The sequence below is a fragment of the Rhincodon typus genome, chromosome 11 (assembly GCF_021869965.1).
Source record: "Rhincodon typus isolate 14 chromosome 11, sRhiTyp1.1, whole genome shotgun sequence".
Lineage (NCBI taxonomy): Eukaryota > Metazoa > Chordata > Chondrichthyes > Orectolobiformes > Rhincodontidae > Rhincodon > Rhincodon typus.
In genome coordinates this window covers 14699117-14714562 of record NC_063342.1, presented here as the reverse complement: position 1 = coordinate 14714562, position 15446 = coordinate 14699117, and the positions used below count along the sequence as shown (strand labels likewise).

The following is a 15446-nucleotide window of genomic DNA, read 5'->3' as shown; positions in this document are numbered from 1 at the left end:
GCATTCTCTATTTTGCCTTAATGTTCTATGTAAAGCTGAACGAAGTAACAGAAATAGACAGGGGTGAGGGCATGGAGGGATTTGATCACCTCAGTCACAACTTTAAAACTGTGATGTTGCCCAAACACGTGCTCATACTTTGGTGAGAGCAGGCCTATTGGGTGAACAGTGCAATAGAGACATAGACGTCTACAACACAGAAAAAAGGTCCTTTGGCCCATCAGCGCAGCACAGAAATCCAACGTCTAATGGCCATTTTACCTTCAATCAGTACTGGCCGTAAGTCCAGGATGCCATATAGTCTCATATGCATACACTACATGGAGATGATACCATCTCATATTGCACTTCTGTCCTAAATACACATCTTTCTCTTAATACAGCCCAAAAACACTTAGCTGGAAAAACTGGAATAAGTTCAGAACTAATCAGCCTCCAAGTGGAATCACCTTGTGCTCCAGACCTGACCTTAATAGACCTACCTGGAATCATCAGGGTCCCCATTGGCAACCAGCCTCAGGACATTGGAAACATGGTAACCTTGCTTGTGGATAACATGTGCTATAACATGTGAAGAGGATAAATTCTTCACAATTGTGCTTTACGTTATTGCTCTACAATCTCACCATCATCTTAATTCCAGTTAGGTATTTGATTTCTGAAGCTCCTTCAGACACTGTTTCTGAACATGGAGCCTGAGTGCAATTGTACACCCTACACATTTGCTTTCCAATATCAAGAATAGAATGCTTGGACTGACTTCGGTGGACAATTCAGCCACTTCAAGAAGTTTGCAGTTGCCCATCCAATTGATGCTGGAATTGCTCCTGACCTTCCAACTCTCCCTTTCTCTAGCCTGTCATGGTAAAACAGTTGTCTTTGGCAAACCCAGTTTCTTAACGCTGTCTCCAAATATGTGTCCCCTGCTTCCCTTCCCCTTTCCCTGCCACATCAATACCAAAGTTTGCTCACTTCTTTTTTTTCAGAAATTGGAATTGTCTTCAGATTGGCAACTTGATCTCATTTTCCTCTTAAAGTCTTGATTCTCATAGATTTTTCATATTCATCTTTCTTTGGTTCATACGCACAATCATCAAGCTATTTTTCAGCCCTCCAGTGTTGGAATGAGCCATTCTTGACCTGCAATGGTACAGGTTTGATCCAGAGATGGGGTACTCGAACAAGGCAAAAGTACTGTGGATGCATTGATTATAGCATAGTGGTGGTTATTGTAACTATGCTCATATCTCCATTGCAATATGTGACATTCAATTACTCTGGTAACCTGTGGGCTAGTAGTGCTACAAGTAAGCATGAAAGCTATCAGAATTTTTGTAGAAAAACAAATCAATGCACTAACATCCATCAAGGAAGAGAGCCTATCAATCCCACCTAGTTGCTCACCATGAGAACCGAAAAAACAGGAGTAGGTTATGTCTCTTCAGCCTACTCCACCATTCAATATGATTGTGGCTGATCCTGGACCTTAGTTTTATTTTCTAATTCCACCCCTATATTTCGTCATTCCCTCAGTATTCATAAATCTATCAAGTTCTGCACTGAAACTATTCAAGGACTGCAGGTAGAGAATGCCAAAGCTTCATAATATGCTCTGGTTGAGGAAATTTCTCATTCTGTCTGTCCTAAATGGCTTATCCTGACACTCTTACTTTTGGCCTGTTGAACAGGGTGGCACAGTGCTTAGCACTGCTGCCTCACAGCACCAGGGACCTGGGTTTGATTCCAGTTTCAGGTGATTGTGTGGAGTTTGCACCTTCTTCCTGCATCTGTGTGGGTTTCTGCCATGTGCCCTGGCTTTGTCTCACAGTCCAAAGATGTGCAGGTTAGGTGGATTGGCCATGCTAAACTGCCCATAGCATCTGAAGATGTGCAGGCTAGGTGGATTGGCTGTAGGAGGTGCAGTGTTGCAGGAATGGGGTGTGGGTCTGTGTGGGATGTTCTTCAGAGGGTGGGAGTGGACTCACTGGGCACAGTGACCTGCTCCCACACTGTTAGATTTTATTTTTAACTGGCAGAGCACTTACCCCCATTACTGTCTCAAAGGATTTTAAACATATTGATGGACTCCTAATACTCTCTGAAAATACACAGTTACAACAGCACAAATAACCCAAGCATACAATCAAAGAACAGACGTAGGCCATTCAGCCCCCAAAGCTTGCTTGACTATTCAGTACGATTATGGGTGATCCACAACTCACTTAAACCCCAATAACCTTTCACCTCCTTGCTTATCAAGAATCTATCTACACTGCCCCAAAAATGTTCAAAGACTCTGCCTTTTGAGGAAGAGAGTTCCAAAGACATACAATATCTTATCAAAGAAAAAGTCCTGTCCTTATCTGTGCAACGAAGTCAACCACAAATATAATCATTTCAAGAAGAAATTTCACCACCTGCTTCGAGCAACGATGGGCTGGACAATAAATCACTGCAATGTAATTAGAAAAATAAATCTGCCACTACTTCCCAGAAACATATCATCACACCCATGTCGAGTGTCAGAAATGAATGGTTACATTTCATTTATTTTCTAGATCAAAAATCTGATCCAATCCTACATTGGAAAAGAAGAAACAATCATCTTGGTCGTCATCTCCTGTAATGTGGACATTGCGACCACAGAGGCTTTGAAAATGGCACAAGAAGTGGACCCGAAAGGAGACAGGACACTCGGTAAATTGAAATCAGACACTGCTTAAATAGATGTAGTTCTTTTTGGATGATGTTGTGTGCTCAGTTTTCAGCCAGGCCATCGCTTGGAAACTCTTTACCACTTTTTCTCCCACTGGTGTTGGCACCAGACACAAATTCATCCTGCTGTTTCCCAACAGTACACAGTACCAACAGCTGGAGAAAGGCATTTCGCACACCATTTCCCAAACTAGTCATTAATAGAATGCTCGAGAGACGTTAATTCAGTTGTCACTAATGATGAGCAATGTGCTGTTGGAATTGGATGGATATTTCAATACTTCAACATATTCTAGACGTAGAACGGTAATATTTTTGTTCTATTCCAGGTAACCAGATGATGAAGGATTGAGCTTAACTTTTACACATTAAATCAATTTTTTTGAGAGAGTCTGCATTCACTTCACCCCTAACCCCAAGCACCAGAGCTTCAGTCTGCTCCTGTTTATAGCTCTTTGGCAAACCCAATACCAATTAAGTGTCCCATTTGAAAAGGGCAATCTGACTGATTGTAATAAAGTAAGCAAACAAAAGATAGCTTTTAGTGGCTTTTGTGATGCAGTGGTAGTGTCCCAACCTCTGGGCCAGAAGTCCCAACTGCTTCAGAGATGTGGCATAGCACATCTGAATTTACCTCTGAATCCATCAGGTTGATTAAAAATACATTAAAAAAAACCACAAAGACCAGCTGAAACTTAATAACTTCAATTAAAATGCAGCTTGAGTGAGCACAGTGTGCTGAACGATGGCTAATGTCTTCAAAATGTGGTGGTGTTAAACTAAAATGATATCGTTCGGATTGGGTGCTAATTCAATGTATCCTCACTAGTTGTGGGAGGCCACAGGACAGCACATGCCCCATCTCCAGGGACATCCAGGCATGGTCATAAACATGGAAGAGATGGAGCAAGTCAGATTAAACAGCTCCCTTGACTGCCCACTGCTGGGATTTTGAGCAGGCCCATGAGCATCCTAACAAGGATGGTCAATGGTCTATGAACCCTTCCCACCATGACCATTCTCTGCAGGCCCACCCTTATCCTTCCACCTTAGCCTTGGTTGGCTCCAGATCTGGAGCATAAGGCTGAGGTGCTACTAGATAATGAGGAGTAACCGTGTCAGATATTGGAAAAGGGGCTGTAACCTACCAGAGAATGTGAAATTCTGTCTCCTCTGGGCTATAAGAATTGGAGATAGCCTCAGGAGTCTGTGAAGGGGCCTGTTAACCGATTGCACAAGATGATCTCATGCATCAACCTCCACACCAAATTCCCCAACAGATGGTTTTCTGGATAGGGAGTCTCCCAGTACAGGATGTATCTATTCATAGGAGCACAAGTGAATCCCCATTTGATACCCACCACTTGCCTACAATTGAACTCTCAATTAATAGACAGTGATCCATTTTTACTTTAAATTTTCCAATATCTTTGTCTGGAGGCCACTTCTGGAGTAGTGTGTACAGTTCTGGTTGCCCTACTATAGGAAGCACATTATTAAATTTGAAAGGGTTCAGAAAAGATTTGCAAAGATGTTGCCAGGACTGGAAAGGGTTGTGTTATAAGAAGAGGCTAGATAGATTGGGACATATTTCCCTGGAGCAAAGGAGGTTGAGGAGTGACCTTATAGAGGTTTATAAAATCATGAGGGTATAGATAAGATGAATAACAAAGGTCTTTTTCCTAGGGTGGGGGAGTTCAAAACTATGGGGCATTTAACGTAAGAGGAGACTGATTTAAAAGGGTCTTGAGGGGCAAACTTCTTCATACAGAGGGTGGTTCATATGTGGATTGGACTGCCAGAGGAAGTGATAGATGCATGTACGGTTACAATGTTTAAAAAACATTTGGACAGGTATTTGAATAGGAGAGGTTTAGAAGGGTATAGGCCAAATTTGGACCAAAGACTGTGTTTCCATGATTCCCTACTCCAAGCCATCCTGATATAGTTGACATAGTCCAAAGGCCTATACACACACTTAGAATCATAGAATCCCTACAGCGTGGAAGAAGGCCATTCAGCAAATCGAATCTACAAAGACCCTCTGAAGAGCATCCCACCCAGACCCACTCCCATCCCTGTAACCCTGCATCTCCCATGGCCAATCCACGTAACCTGCACATCTTTGGACTGTGGGAGGAAACCGGAGCACCTGGATAAAACCCATGCAGACACAGGGAGAACATGCAAACTCCACACAGACAGTCATCCGAGGTTGGAATTGAACCTGGGTCCCTGGTGCTCAGAGGCAGCAGTGGTTAGCATTGCTGCCCCACTTCTACCTGTGAGAATTCTGGTCCTTTCTAACAATGGATTGATTAGGCTTATGTATTTTAGCGCATTCTCATGGTGCAATCCTTACTGCTGATACGTTTTGAATATATGAATTTTCCTTTGATATTTGGATAAGCTTTTACATTTTCCCTGAGGGAACATTTGATGGCTGATGTAACGGTTTCTCTTTACTGGACGCTTTCAATGAATTGTCAAGAATCACTGAGCCCCTTGCATATGTATTGAGATGAAACGAAAAAACAGTGGAAAAACACATGCGCATTACAAGCAAGTAGCAAAGTGCAAAATGACCAAATTGGAATGATTGTGAAAAGGGTAAGGTAGATTTCACAGTGTGAAGCAAAAAGGAGGTAGTAAAAAGATCAATAAAGAAGTTCTATCTGCGTGTGAGTGTAGAATAATGAACAGTGGCATCCAAAAATGAAACAAGGTTAAGATCAGAATCAGCAAAGAGAAATGAAAACTGAATAGTGGCAGAGTTTAGAATCTTAGGATGGTTGCAGCTAGACTGAGACCACTCAAGCCATCATGCTTTTACTGGCTCCCTGCAAGACACCTCACTGAATACCATCCCCCTGTCTTTTCCCAGCCTTTTTCCTAGGAAAATCTTTTCACTAATTTGGATAACGATTCAATTCTGTTTCCAAAGTGCAGAGACAGGGAAATGGCCAGAGTGGCAGCGAGTGGGAGTGGGGATTGAATGGAGAAGGAGGAGGAAAGGACCAAGCAGAAGATCTGAGATTTAGGGAAGACAATGGCTATGGGTCAAGTAAATAAACAAATGGCGGATTAACATTGCTACAATTCCCAGAACCAGACACTGAAGGAATGAACCTGGAGCCTAGACTTTTATATATTTGTAAGCTCAAATGTATAAAGGCAAATATGCACCTTCGAACCCAACTAACAGTTTCAGTCTTCCCAGATATAAGGTCGCAAATGAATCCCCAATTCATTACCATCTGAAAACAATGAAATACTTAATTACTAATGAAAGCAGATGGCATGTAAATACTTATAACACATTAGAAGAAGGGGAAGATGCCATGGAAAGATGCAAGAGAGGGAGAAGGATCACCTGGCCTAAGAATGTGATGAAAGAAATGTTGGATTTACTACAGCAAACTCCATTGAGAAACACCAGTCTTTTCATTTAGCACCTGCACACTCACCACATACAGGGACTTTTATCCCACTAGGACGGTTGGATTGCAACAAAAATCTAATGTCGGCGTTTTATCTCCAAGAAGATTCTGCTCAAAAGATGGTTTGTTAATATGCTTCAGAATTGTGTCGTGCTACCTGCTATCGTGTTAACATAGCATCAGATGTGGCTGGCAAATAGAATAGCAGTAATGAATAGTCAATGACTGAATACCATATTATTCTCCTCAGGGGTTCTTACGAAACCGGACTTGATTGATCGTGACACAGAGAAAGACATTCTTAAAATCATCAACAATCAGATGGTTCCTCTTCGGAAAGGCTACATGCTCATCAAGTGCCGTGGACAGCATGATTTAATCGCAAATACACCCCTGGCTAATGCGTTGGAGAAGGAAACTGCATTTTTCAATGAGAATGTTCATTTTAGGTAAACCCATTCTGTTCTTCCAAACAAAGCAGTTGAAACACAATCTCTGTTTCATCATTTGAACAGTTAGCTTAAAATTGAAAAACTAATAACCATCCTTCTCAGTGGGTGATCAGTAGGATGTTGGCTTGTTTATTAGAGTCTGTCAGAAAGATTGAGGCCAAGACCCCATGCTGCTGGGTCTCCTGTTCTTGTTAGAATGTTTGATGATTGAGCACTTAGGTCATCAGTGAAGACCCTTTGTTTTATTCTTTCATGGGATTTGGGCATCACAGGCAAGGCCAGAAATTATTGCCCAACATAACTGGCTTTAGACTAAATGTCTTGCATTTCAGAGGGTACCCACAGGATCCTTACAGTGCGGAAGCAGGCCATTTGGCCCATCGAGTCCACACTGACCCTCCAAAGAGCATCCCACCCAGACCCACCCCCTATCCTATCCATGAATTTCCCACCCTAGACACTATGGGCGAATTAGCATGACCAATCCACCTAACCTGCACATCTTTGGACTGTGAGTGGAAACCGGAGCACCCAGCAGAAACCCGTGCAGACACGGGGAGAATGTGCAAGCTCCACGCAGACTGTCATCCAAGGCTGGAATTCAGCCTGGGTCCCTGGCGCTGTGAGGCAGCATTGCTAACCGCTGTGTCACCGTGCTGCTCCCAAGGTAGACTTTTTTTATTAATTCACAGGATGTGGGTGCTACTGGTTAGGCCACCATTTATTACTCATTGCAAATTGCCAATTGCCCAGAAGGCAGTGAAGGGTCAACCACGTTGCTGTGGGTCTGGAGTCAGGAAAAGATGGCAGTTTCCTTCCCTAAAGGACGTGAGTAAACCAAATGGGCTTTTCCTCAACTATCAACATCAAGGTTGTCATTAGAGTCTTAATTCCAGATTTTTATGAAATTCAAATTCCACCATCTGCCGTACACAGGATTCAATCCTGCGTCCCCAGAGCATTACCTGGCTTTCCAGACGAATACTCCAGCGATAATACCACTAGGCCATCGCGTCCTCTGAAGTCATTTCACAGTCACTGTTATGGAGAAACATTTTATCTTGCAGAATTATTAAATTAATTTAAATTCCAGCAGCTGCCATGGCAGAATTCTGAATCCAAGGCTGTTGGGTCATTAATGGCCGAGCAATATTACCGCTGCACCCCAGTCTCCCAAATGTCACTTAGCTTCATCCCAGTTAACTCCAGCTAATTTCAAAGGTGTGAATGACAGCATAAGTTGCAGGTAGTGCTCTGAGTGGGACTTTACACATGCTTCGGGCTTCTTAAACCTTAAGTCATACCAGCCAGAGCCTGAGTTTTTTGGCTTTAAATGTGGATGATGTCTCCCTACAGGGAAAAGTACAGGTTCTGAAACGGGTGAACAAGTTCCACCCATGTGCATTTCACAGTGGTTTAGTTTGAAGCTTCATAAGGAATTTGCAATTATCTCGACCCTTTTACAACTTCAGAATTTTCTGAAGCACTGTACAGTCAAAAAAGTAATAATTTTGAAATGTTACTGTTGTAATATTGAAAAATGTGGTGGTCAGTCTTCACAAAGGATGTTCCCAGAGATAGAGGTGAAATAAGTGACCATAGCATCTGTTTTAGAGGTAAGTTGATAGATACATTTGGGCAGATAATGGAATACTTCCTGTTCAGCTTTGAATAATGCCAGGGACTCCATCCCACTGTTTGAGAGATGCTGTGCCACTGTTTAACCTCCTAATTGAGTTGTTAAAAAAGATTTGGAATTAATTCATTGGGAGAAACATAAGAAATGCCACTGACATTGAACAACTTGAATGTCAGAGGATGAAGGGTGACCTGTAAAGTTTACAAAATTACAAGAGGTACAGCTATAATGGGTAGTTGGTGTTTTTTTTCCCCCAGCATAGAAATGTCAATTACTATGGGGCATATGGCTAAGGTAAAAGGGGTTAAATTTAAAGGGGATGTGAGAGGCAGGTTTTTTACACAGAGGATGGTAAGTGCCTGGAAAAGCCTCTCACATTGTTGGATGGGTGGTGCTGTGGTTTAGACAGTGAACTTTCACGTTTGTTACCTGATTCAGATCCGAATGGATAGAAATTCTATGTTCAAGTTTCCTTGTGAATGAGATGGGCAACTTCTGTCCAGTTTCAGGCAGGTGTAGCAAAACAAGAACTTCATTCTTACCCCACATTTTGGATTTCCCCGTGAGTTTTGTCTTATGATAAAGTGGAGAATGTTAGTGCTGTTCCATTTTGTTCCATTATGTGCATTGGGCGGCATAGGAGAAAAAGGTTTGGCCGAAGGGCCTGTTTCCATGCTGTAGATCCCTGTGATTATGACTGTATGAATGCACTGCCAGAGGAGGTTGTGGAAGCGGATACAATAGCAACGTTTAAGAGACATCTTGATAGATACATGAACAAGCAAGGAACAGAGGGATACAGACCGAATAGAGGCAAATGATCTTTTAGTTTAGAAAGGTGTCATGTGTCGGTGCAGTCTTGCTGGGGTGAAGGACTTGTTCCTGTGCTGTGCTGTACTCTGTTATGTGTGCTAACTTCTTTGATGTATTTTAAATCTCTCTCTCTCCCTTTTCCTCTCCACAGGCCACTGCTGGAGAAGAAACTGGCATCTTTCCAACATTTATCCAGTAGACTCACCAATGAACTTGTTGTACAAATCAGGGTTGGTTATACTAACTTTGATCATTGGCTGGTTTATGGGATTGAATGCAACATATGAAGAGATATGCATGGCATTTCGCTGGTCTAGGAGGTTCCACCAGGCTTTTGTCAGGTTCATCAGTGCAGGACTTCAGAGAGGCTGTGGGGGGGTGGAATATCCACCAATATGAATAAACCATCAGGCTTCCTTAGCTCAGCCAGTATCTCTACTTCCCAACAGGAATTGCCCTAACTATAGGAACGCAACTAGCCATCCACCTGTGCCAACCTTTGCCAGTGTTTATGTAAGTGGTGGGTAAGGAGCAGCTGGCTGTGGTCCTGTCCAACCAGAATGGATTTTGGCATGGGAGGGTGGCCAGGATGGGACTTTATTCCTTGGAACGTAGGAGATTGAAGGGTGGCTTTATTGAGGTGTAGAAAATCATGAGGGGCACAGATAGGATAAATATAATCTTTTTCCCAGGAATGGGGAATTGAAAACCTTAAAGGGCATATATTTAAGGTGAGAGGGGAAAGATTTAAGAAGGACATGAGGAGCAACTTCTTCACGCAGAGAGTGGTGCATTTTTGGAATAGGCTGCCAGAGAAAATGGTTGAGGCAGGTACAATAGCAACATTTAAAAGGCATTTAAAAAAGGATCAAAGGCATGGTATCTTTATTTGTAAATGACACAAAAGTAAATGGAAAAGTATGTTGTGAAGAAGACATAAGGAGCTGGCAGAGATAGTAGGAACTGCAGATGCTGGAGAATCCGAGACAACAAGGTGCAGGGCTGGATGAACACAGCAGGCCAAGCAGTATCAGAGGAGCAGGAAAGTTGACGTTTCAGGCCTAGACCCTTCTTCAGAAATAAGGAGCTGGCAGATGGATGTGGATAGGTTGAGTGAATGGGCAAAAATCTGGCAGATGGATAATAGTGTGGGGAAAAAAGTGAAGTTATTCATTTTGGCTGGAATAATGAAACGGACGATGACTACAGAATCCCAAAATGCAATTAACATGCAAGTACAACAATTAATTAACCAGGCTAATGGGACGCTCTTCTTTATTACAAGAGGAATTTAACATAAAAGTAAGGGTATTATGTTTCAGTGATGTAGGGCTTTGGTAAAACCACATCTGAAATACTATATGCAGGTTTGGTCTCCTTAATTAAGGAAGGATGTAAATGTAATGGTCTTGATTTAGAGAGATTTACTGGATTGATACCTAGAATGAGCAGGTTGCTTTATCAGGAGAGACTGGACAGACAGGGGTGTTTTCTCTGAACTTGAAAGTTATAAGATCCTGAACGCAGCTGACAAGGTAGATGTGGAAAAGATGTATTTCATTGTGAAGGCGTCCAGAACTGGGGAATGCTATTTAATAATTAGGAGTCATCCTTGTAGGCCAGAGATGAGAAGAAGATTTCTTTTCTGGCTTTGAAACTCTCTGTCTCAAGAGGCAATGGAGATGAGGTTATTAAATATTTTTAATGCTGAGCTAGTTAGATTCTTATTAGGCAGGGGCATCAAAGATTATCCATGGTTGATGGGAATGTAGAACTCAAAACTCAAGCAGGTCAGCCATGATCTTACTGAGTGGCAGAGCAGGCTCGAGGAGCCAAATGACCTACTGTGACTCCAAATTTGCACAATGACTAATTCAGCATTTACTGTTGGGAGTAGACAAGGCAAATCAATCTTAGTATTTAACCAAGTCAATAGAAATTCTTTGAGGTTAATTAACACAATTAAGACAATAACATGATGGCCCTTAATTATGGCAGTGGTTTTAACACTACCTGACAGGTCTGCTGGGTACGTGAAATGATTGGGGTCATTTTCTCATAAGATGGGGGATAGTTGGCTGATAACAATAAGTAGAACTATATTTGGTCAGGCAGAATTGCTAGGATCTTAGGGAGTTGATACAGATACGGCAGAAATCTAGAATAGAATTCCTCATCTCCACCCACAGATTGTGTGTAATATCAGTGGATGAACGAATGTAATAAATATTAACACCTTCAGAACCATCACCCAATGCAAGGCCATGGAAGTAGGTTCGTGGAGTTGGGTTTGGGGGATCTATTCAACTGTGATTTTTGCTGCTCTCTCCAGCAAATGTTAAGAACTTCCAAATACTTTGGTTTAAGACACAGAAATTGCTGGAGAAACTCAGCAGGTCTGGCAGCATCTGTGGGAAGAAGGCAAAGTCAATGTTTTGAGTCTGGTGACCCTTCTTCAGAACACCATCCAGCAATTTCTGTTGTTGTTTCAGATTTACAGCATCCATAGTACTTTGTTTTATTTATTGAAGATGCCCATGCTTGTTTGATTGTGGAAGTCAGGTAGAATCAGTACTAGAGTGCGAGGCTAACTGTCAACACCCTGAACAGTGGATTTACAACAGAAGTGTGAGGTGATGTATTTTGGAAGGAATAGCAAGGGAGCACATAATAAATAGCAGGACAATAGGACTCTTAGAGAAACAGGGATCTTGGGGTATTTGATCACAGATCCCTGAAGGTGGCAGGACAGGTTAATAAGGTAGTTAAGAAGGTTTAGGGAGACTTGCCTTTATCAGTCATGTTATAGATTATAAGACAAGGGAGGCCATGTTTGTGCTGTAGAGAACCTTGGTTAGGTTGCAGCTGGAATACTGCATGCAGTTCTGGTCACCACACCATAGGAAGGATGTGGTTGCACTGGAGGGGGTGCAAAGGACATTCACCAGGACGTTGCCGTGGATGGAGCAGTTAAGCGATGGAGAGAGGCTGGAGAAGGTCGGATTGAGCAAAGAAGGTTGAGCGGGTCTGGATAGACGTGTTTAAGATTATGAAGGCCCTAGACAGGATGGATGGAAAGCAGTTTTCCCCTAACAACAGTCAAGATCAAGGTGGCATACAATTTTAATGTGAAAGGCACGAGGATTAGAGGGATTTGACAAAATATCTTTTCATTCAGAGGGGATGTGGAATGCACTTCTTGGGAGCATAGTTGAGGTGGCGAACTTCATAACCTTTGTAAAGTAACTGGATAAGCATTTGAAGTGTCATAACATTCAAGGCTATAGGCCAAGTGCTGGAGTGTATACTTAGAGTAGTTTTATCAGTGATTCCCGGGGGGCCATTCTCAGTTTGTACTGTATGATTCTAAAATCCTAACAAGTACATTTTGGGTTCAGCTACCAGCATTGGGATCCAATTACAATTAAGTGGCTTGAGAGAGAGTGCCTCTTCAGGGCTCCTATAGAACCCTTATGCTGTTTGATACGTCTTTGCACCAGCCTATACCTCCCCCAACACCTACCTAATTAACTGAAGTCCATCAGGGACAACCTGGCAAGCACATCCCAGTCTTTACTGGTGGCCCAGAGGTCAAGCAACTTTCCACCAATTCTCAATGCCTTTCTGACCAGAAGGGTGGAAGAAGATTCCAACTAAATGTACCAGCTGATTATTCTGATTGTTGAGTTGAAAGAATGATATCAGTCAACTCTCCTTTCTATACACCCACCACCAGCACTTTCCCCTTCTCCCTGGTTTATTTACTGTTAACCAATGCATGTTCCATACAAACCCAACATCTTATTTGTTTGAAGCTGAAATGAACCAAACTTTACTGAATCCTGACTCGTTCATCCTCAAGCTCAGCTTACAAATTGCACCACATGATTTTGGATATGAACATGTGGATGAAAAAACAAGTATAGGCCACTTGGCCCTTCAAGCCTGCTCCCTCATTCAATAAGATCATGGTTGATCTGATTTTAACCTCGAACTGATTTTAACCTCAACTCTACATTCCTGCATAGCTCCAACAATGTTCTGTCTCCTTGGTAATCAATAATCTATCTACCTCTGCCTTAAAAATACTTAAAGATTTTGCGTCCATTGCAGCTTGACTCACAACCCTCTGAGAGAAAAAAATATTTCCTCATGTCTGTTTTAAATGGGATATGCTGAGGGTCCCAGAGAGGTTTGTACAAAGTGTTGGACTTTTCTATGATTCTCCTTCCTTACTTCAGTAATCATTAGGATAAACAATTTATAGTATCTAACAAATTCACAAGTGCCACATTCTATTCTTTTCTTTAAATTGACAAACTAGCAAAATGGATAGGGACACATTTTCTATGTTGAAATCGATTGATTGTCATAAAAATATGAACAATCCAAAGGGGCTTCCAATGTGAATTTTAGCAATTGAATCAAAACCTTGGTAATCTCACTCATTTTGTCAGATGGTTTAAAATGTTATCCAAGCATTATTTAATAGACATTTGGAATTCTTTTTCTTTCCATACAGAAATGTCTACCTGGTATCCAAGAGAAAATTGGAAGCAAAATGAACGAGGTCATGAAGCAGTTAAATAAATTGGGAGGGGCAATCCCAGAGGATACTGAAACAAAAGTGCACAACCTGACTAGTGTAAGCTCTGGAAACTATTTCATTGGAAGTTTATCTAAACAAGCAACGTGATCTTTGTGCAAAAATATTATGCAAAAATAGTGCATCCAAAAGATTACAAAACAGGAAAAATAAAAACTTATCAGCATGAATAACATAATGGTGCCAACTCTACAGAATTTTATGGTGCAGAACAAAGCCATTCAGCACCCTTACTAAGGTGACAAAATGGCTGCCTAGTCTTGGCTACCACATCTGGCACATGGTATAGTTACATTGACGTCACCAGCAGGGAATGCAACCATTAAATTGCCATTAATTGGCCACTTAATCAATGGCAGGGCAAAAAAGTCAGGGAGGCGAAGGCTGAGTGGTATTATCGATAAACGATTAATCCAGAGACTGTAGTAATGTTCTAAGGACCTGGGTTCAAATCCCATCATGGTAGATGGCAAAGTTTGAATTCAATAAAAATCTGGAATTAAGAGTTTAAGGATGACAATGAAACCATTGTTGATTGTCGGGAAAAACCCCATCTGGTTCACTAATGGGGAAAGAAACTGCCATCCTTACCTGGTCTGGACTGCACGTGACTCCAGACCCACAGCAATGTGGTGGACTGTAAACAGTCCTCTAGGCAATTAGGAGTGGTCAATAAATGCTGGTCGAGCCAGCAATACCGACATCCTGTGAATGAATAAGAAGACAGGGCCTTTGCACACAGAACGTAATTCTGGTGGAAGCAGGAAGGTGGAAAGTCTCAGGTATGCCCCATCCATTGTAATTAATGCCCATCCTGATTCCAAGCTTGCCACCAACAAGATACTAATACCAGCCCCTGGTACCCATAAGGGGATCACGGTGCACCTGGCCTTTCATTAAATTTGGCTCACTAATCTCATTTAGGAAAGGAATATCGTCCTTCTTACTCATTCTAGCCCAAATGTGATTCCAGACTCTCAGCAAAGTGGTTGACTCTTAACTGTCCTTCGATCTGGCCTAGCAAACCACAAGAAGGCCAATTAGTGCTAAGAGGTAAATGCTATTGGACAGTTAAGGCCAGTTCTTTTTTTATAGATTCTTTCTGATGTTAAAGTATCCATTACAATTCCTAAATGTAACCCTGTAAGGGCTCAGAGATAGGATGAAAGTTTATTCTCAGTGAAATTTGAGTTCAATGAGTTGATCAGCCCCCATAATACTGGAGTATTCCTCCCAGAGGAGACTACACCCACCTGCTTTGAATGCTCACATATGTGACAGCTTTGGTTCAGTTACTAGCATCTCACCACTGAACCAGATGGTTGTGGGTTCAAGTCCCATTGTGGAGTAAAGGAAATATAGACCTAAACTCCATTGCAGTGCTAAGGAACTGTCTCCTTTTAGTTGGGTGCTAAAATTTAGTTATGTCTGCTCTCTTGGATAGAGGCAAAAGATGGTTTGGCTCTATCTGAAAGGAGACCTGGAAATTCACCTTGGCACCTGGTTCAATATTTAATCTTCAATCATTATTCCAAATTATCTGGTCATCAGTGTATTTCTGTTTCTGGGAGCTTGCTGTGCATAAATTCAGCTCAGATACAATCGGCTGAATGGCTATTATATTCTACGTCTGATGCATTTTCTACATAGGAACAATGGCCCACATTTCAAAAATACTACATCAGTTGTAATGTGCCTGAGCCGTCTTGAGATGTTGAAAAGTGCTTCATAAATAGCAGATGTTCACCTGCACATCTGCCACTTTCCACATCAAGCAGATG

At 41.9% G+C, this 15446-nt stretch overlaps 1 protein-coding gene across 1 annotated transcript in view; it reads left to right on the top strand.

Moving 5' to 3' along the window:
• LOC125484408 (interferon-induced GTP-binding protein Mx1-like) overlaps nt 1-13972 on the top strand; it is a 15014-nt gene extending 1042 nt beyond the window's left edge. The window contains exons 3-7 of the mRNA XM_048603032.1: nt 384-535; nt 2559-2697; nt 6406-6604; nt 9211-9289; nt 13582-13972. Coding sequence (XP_048458989.1) covers nt 384-535; nt 2559-2697; nt 6406-6604; nt 9211-9289; nt 13582-13755 — 743 coding nt within the window. The 3' untranslated portion in view covers nt 13756-13972. The remainder of the gene's footprint in view (nt 1-383; nt 536-2558; nt 2698-6405; nt 6605-9210; nt 9290-13581) is intronic.
• The last annotated feature ends 1474 nt before the right edge of the window (nt 13973-15446 follow it).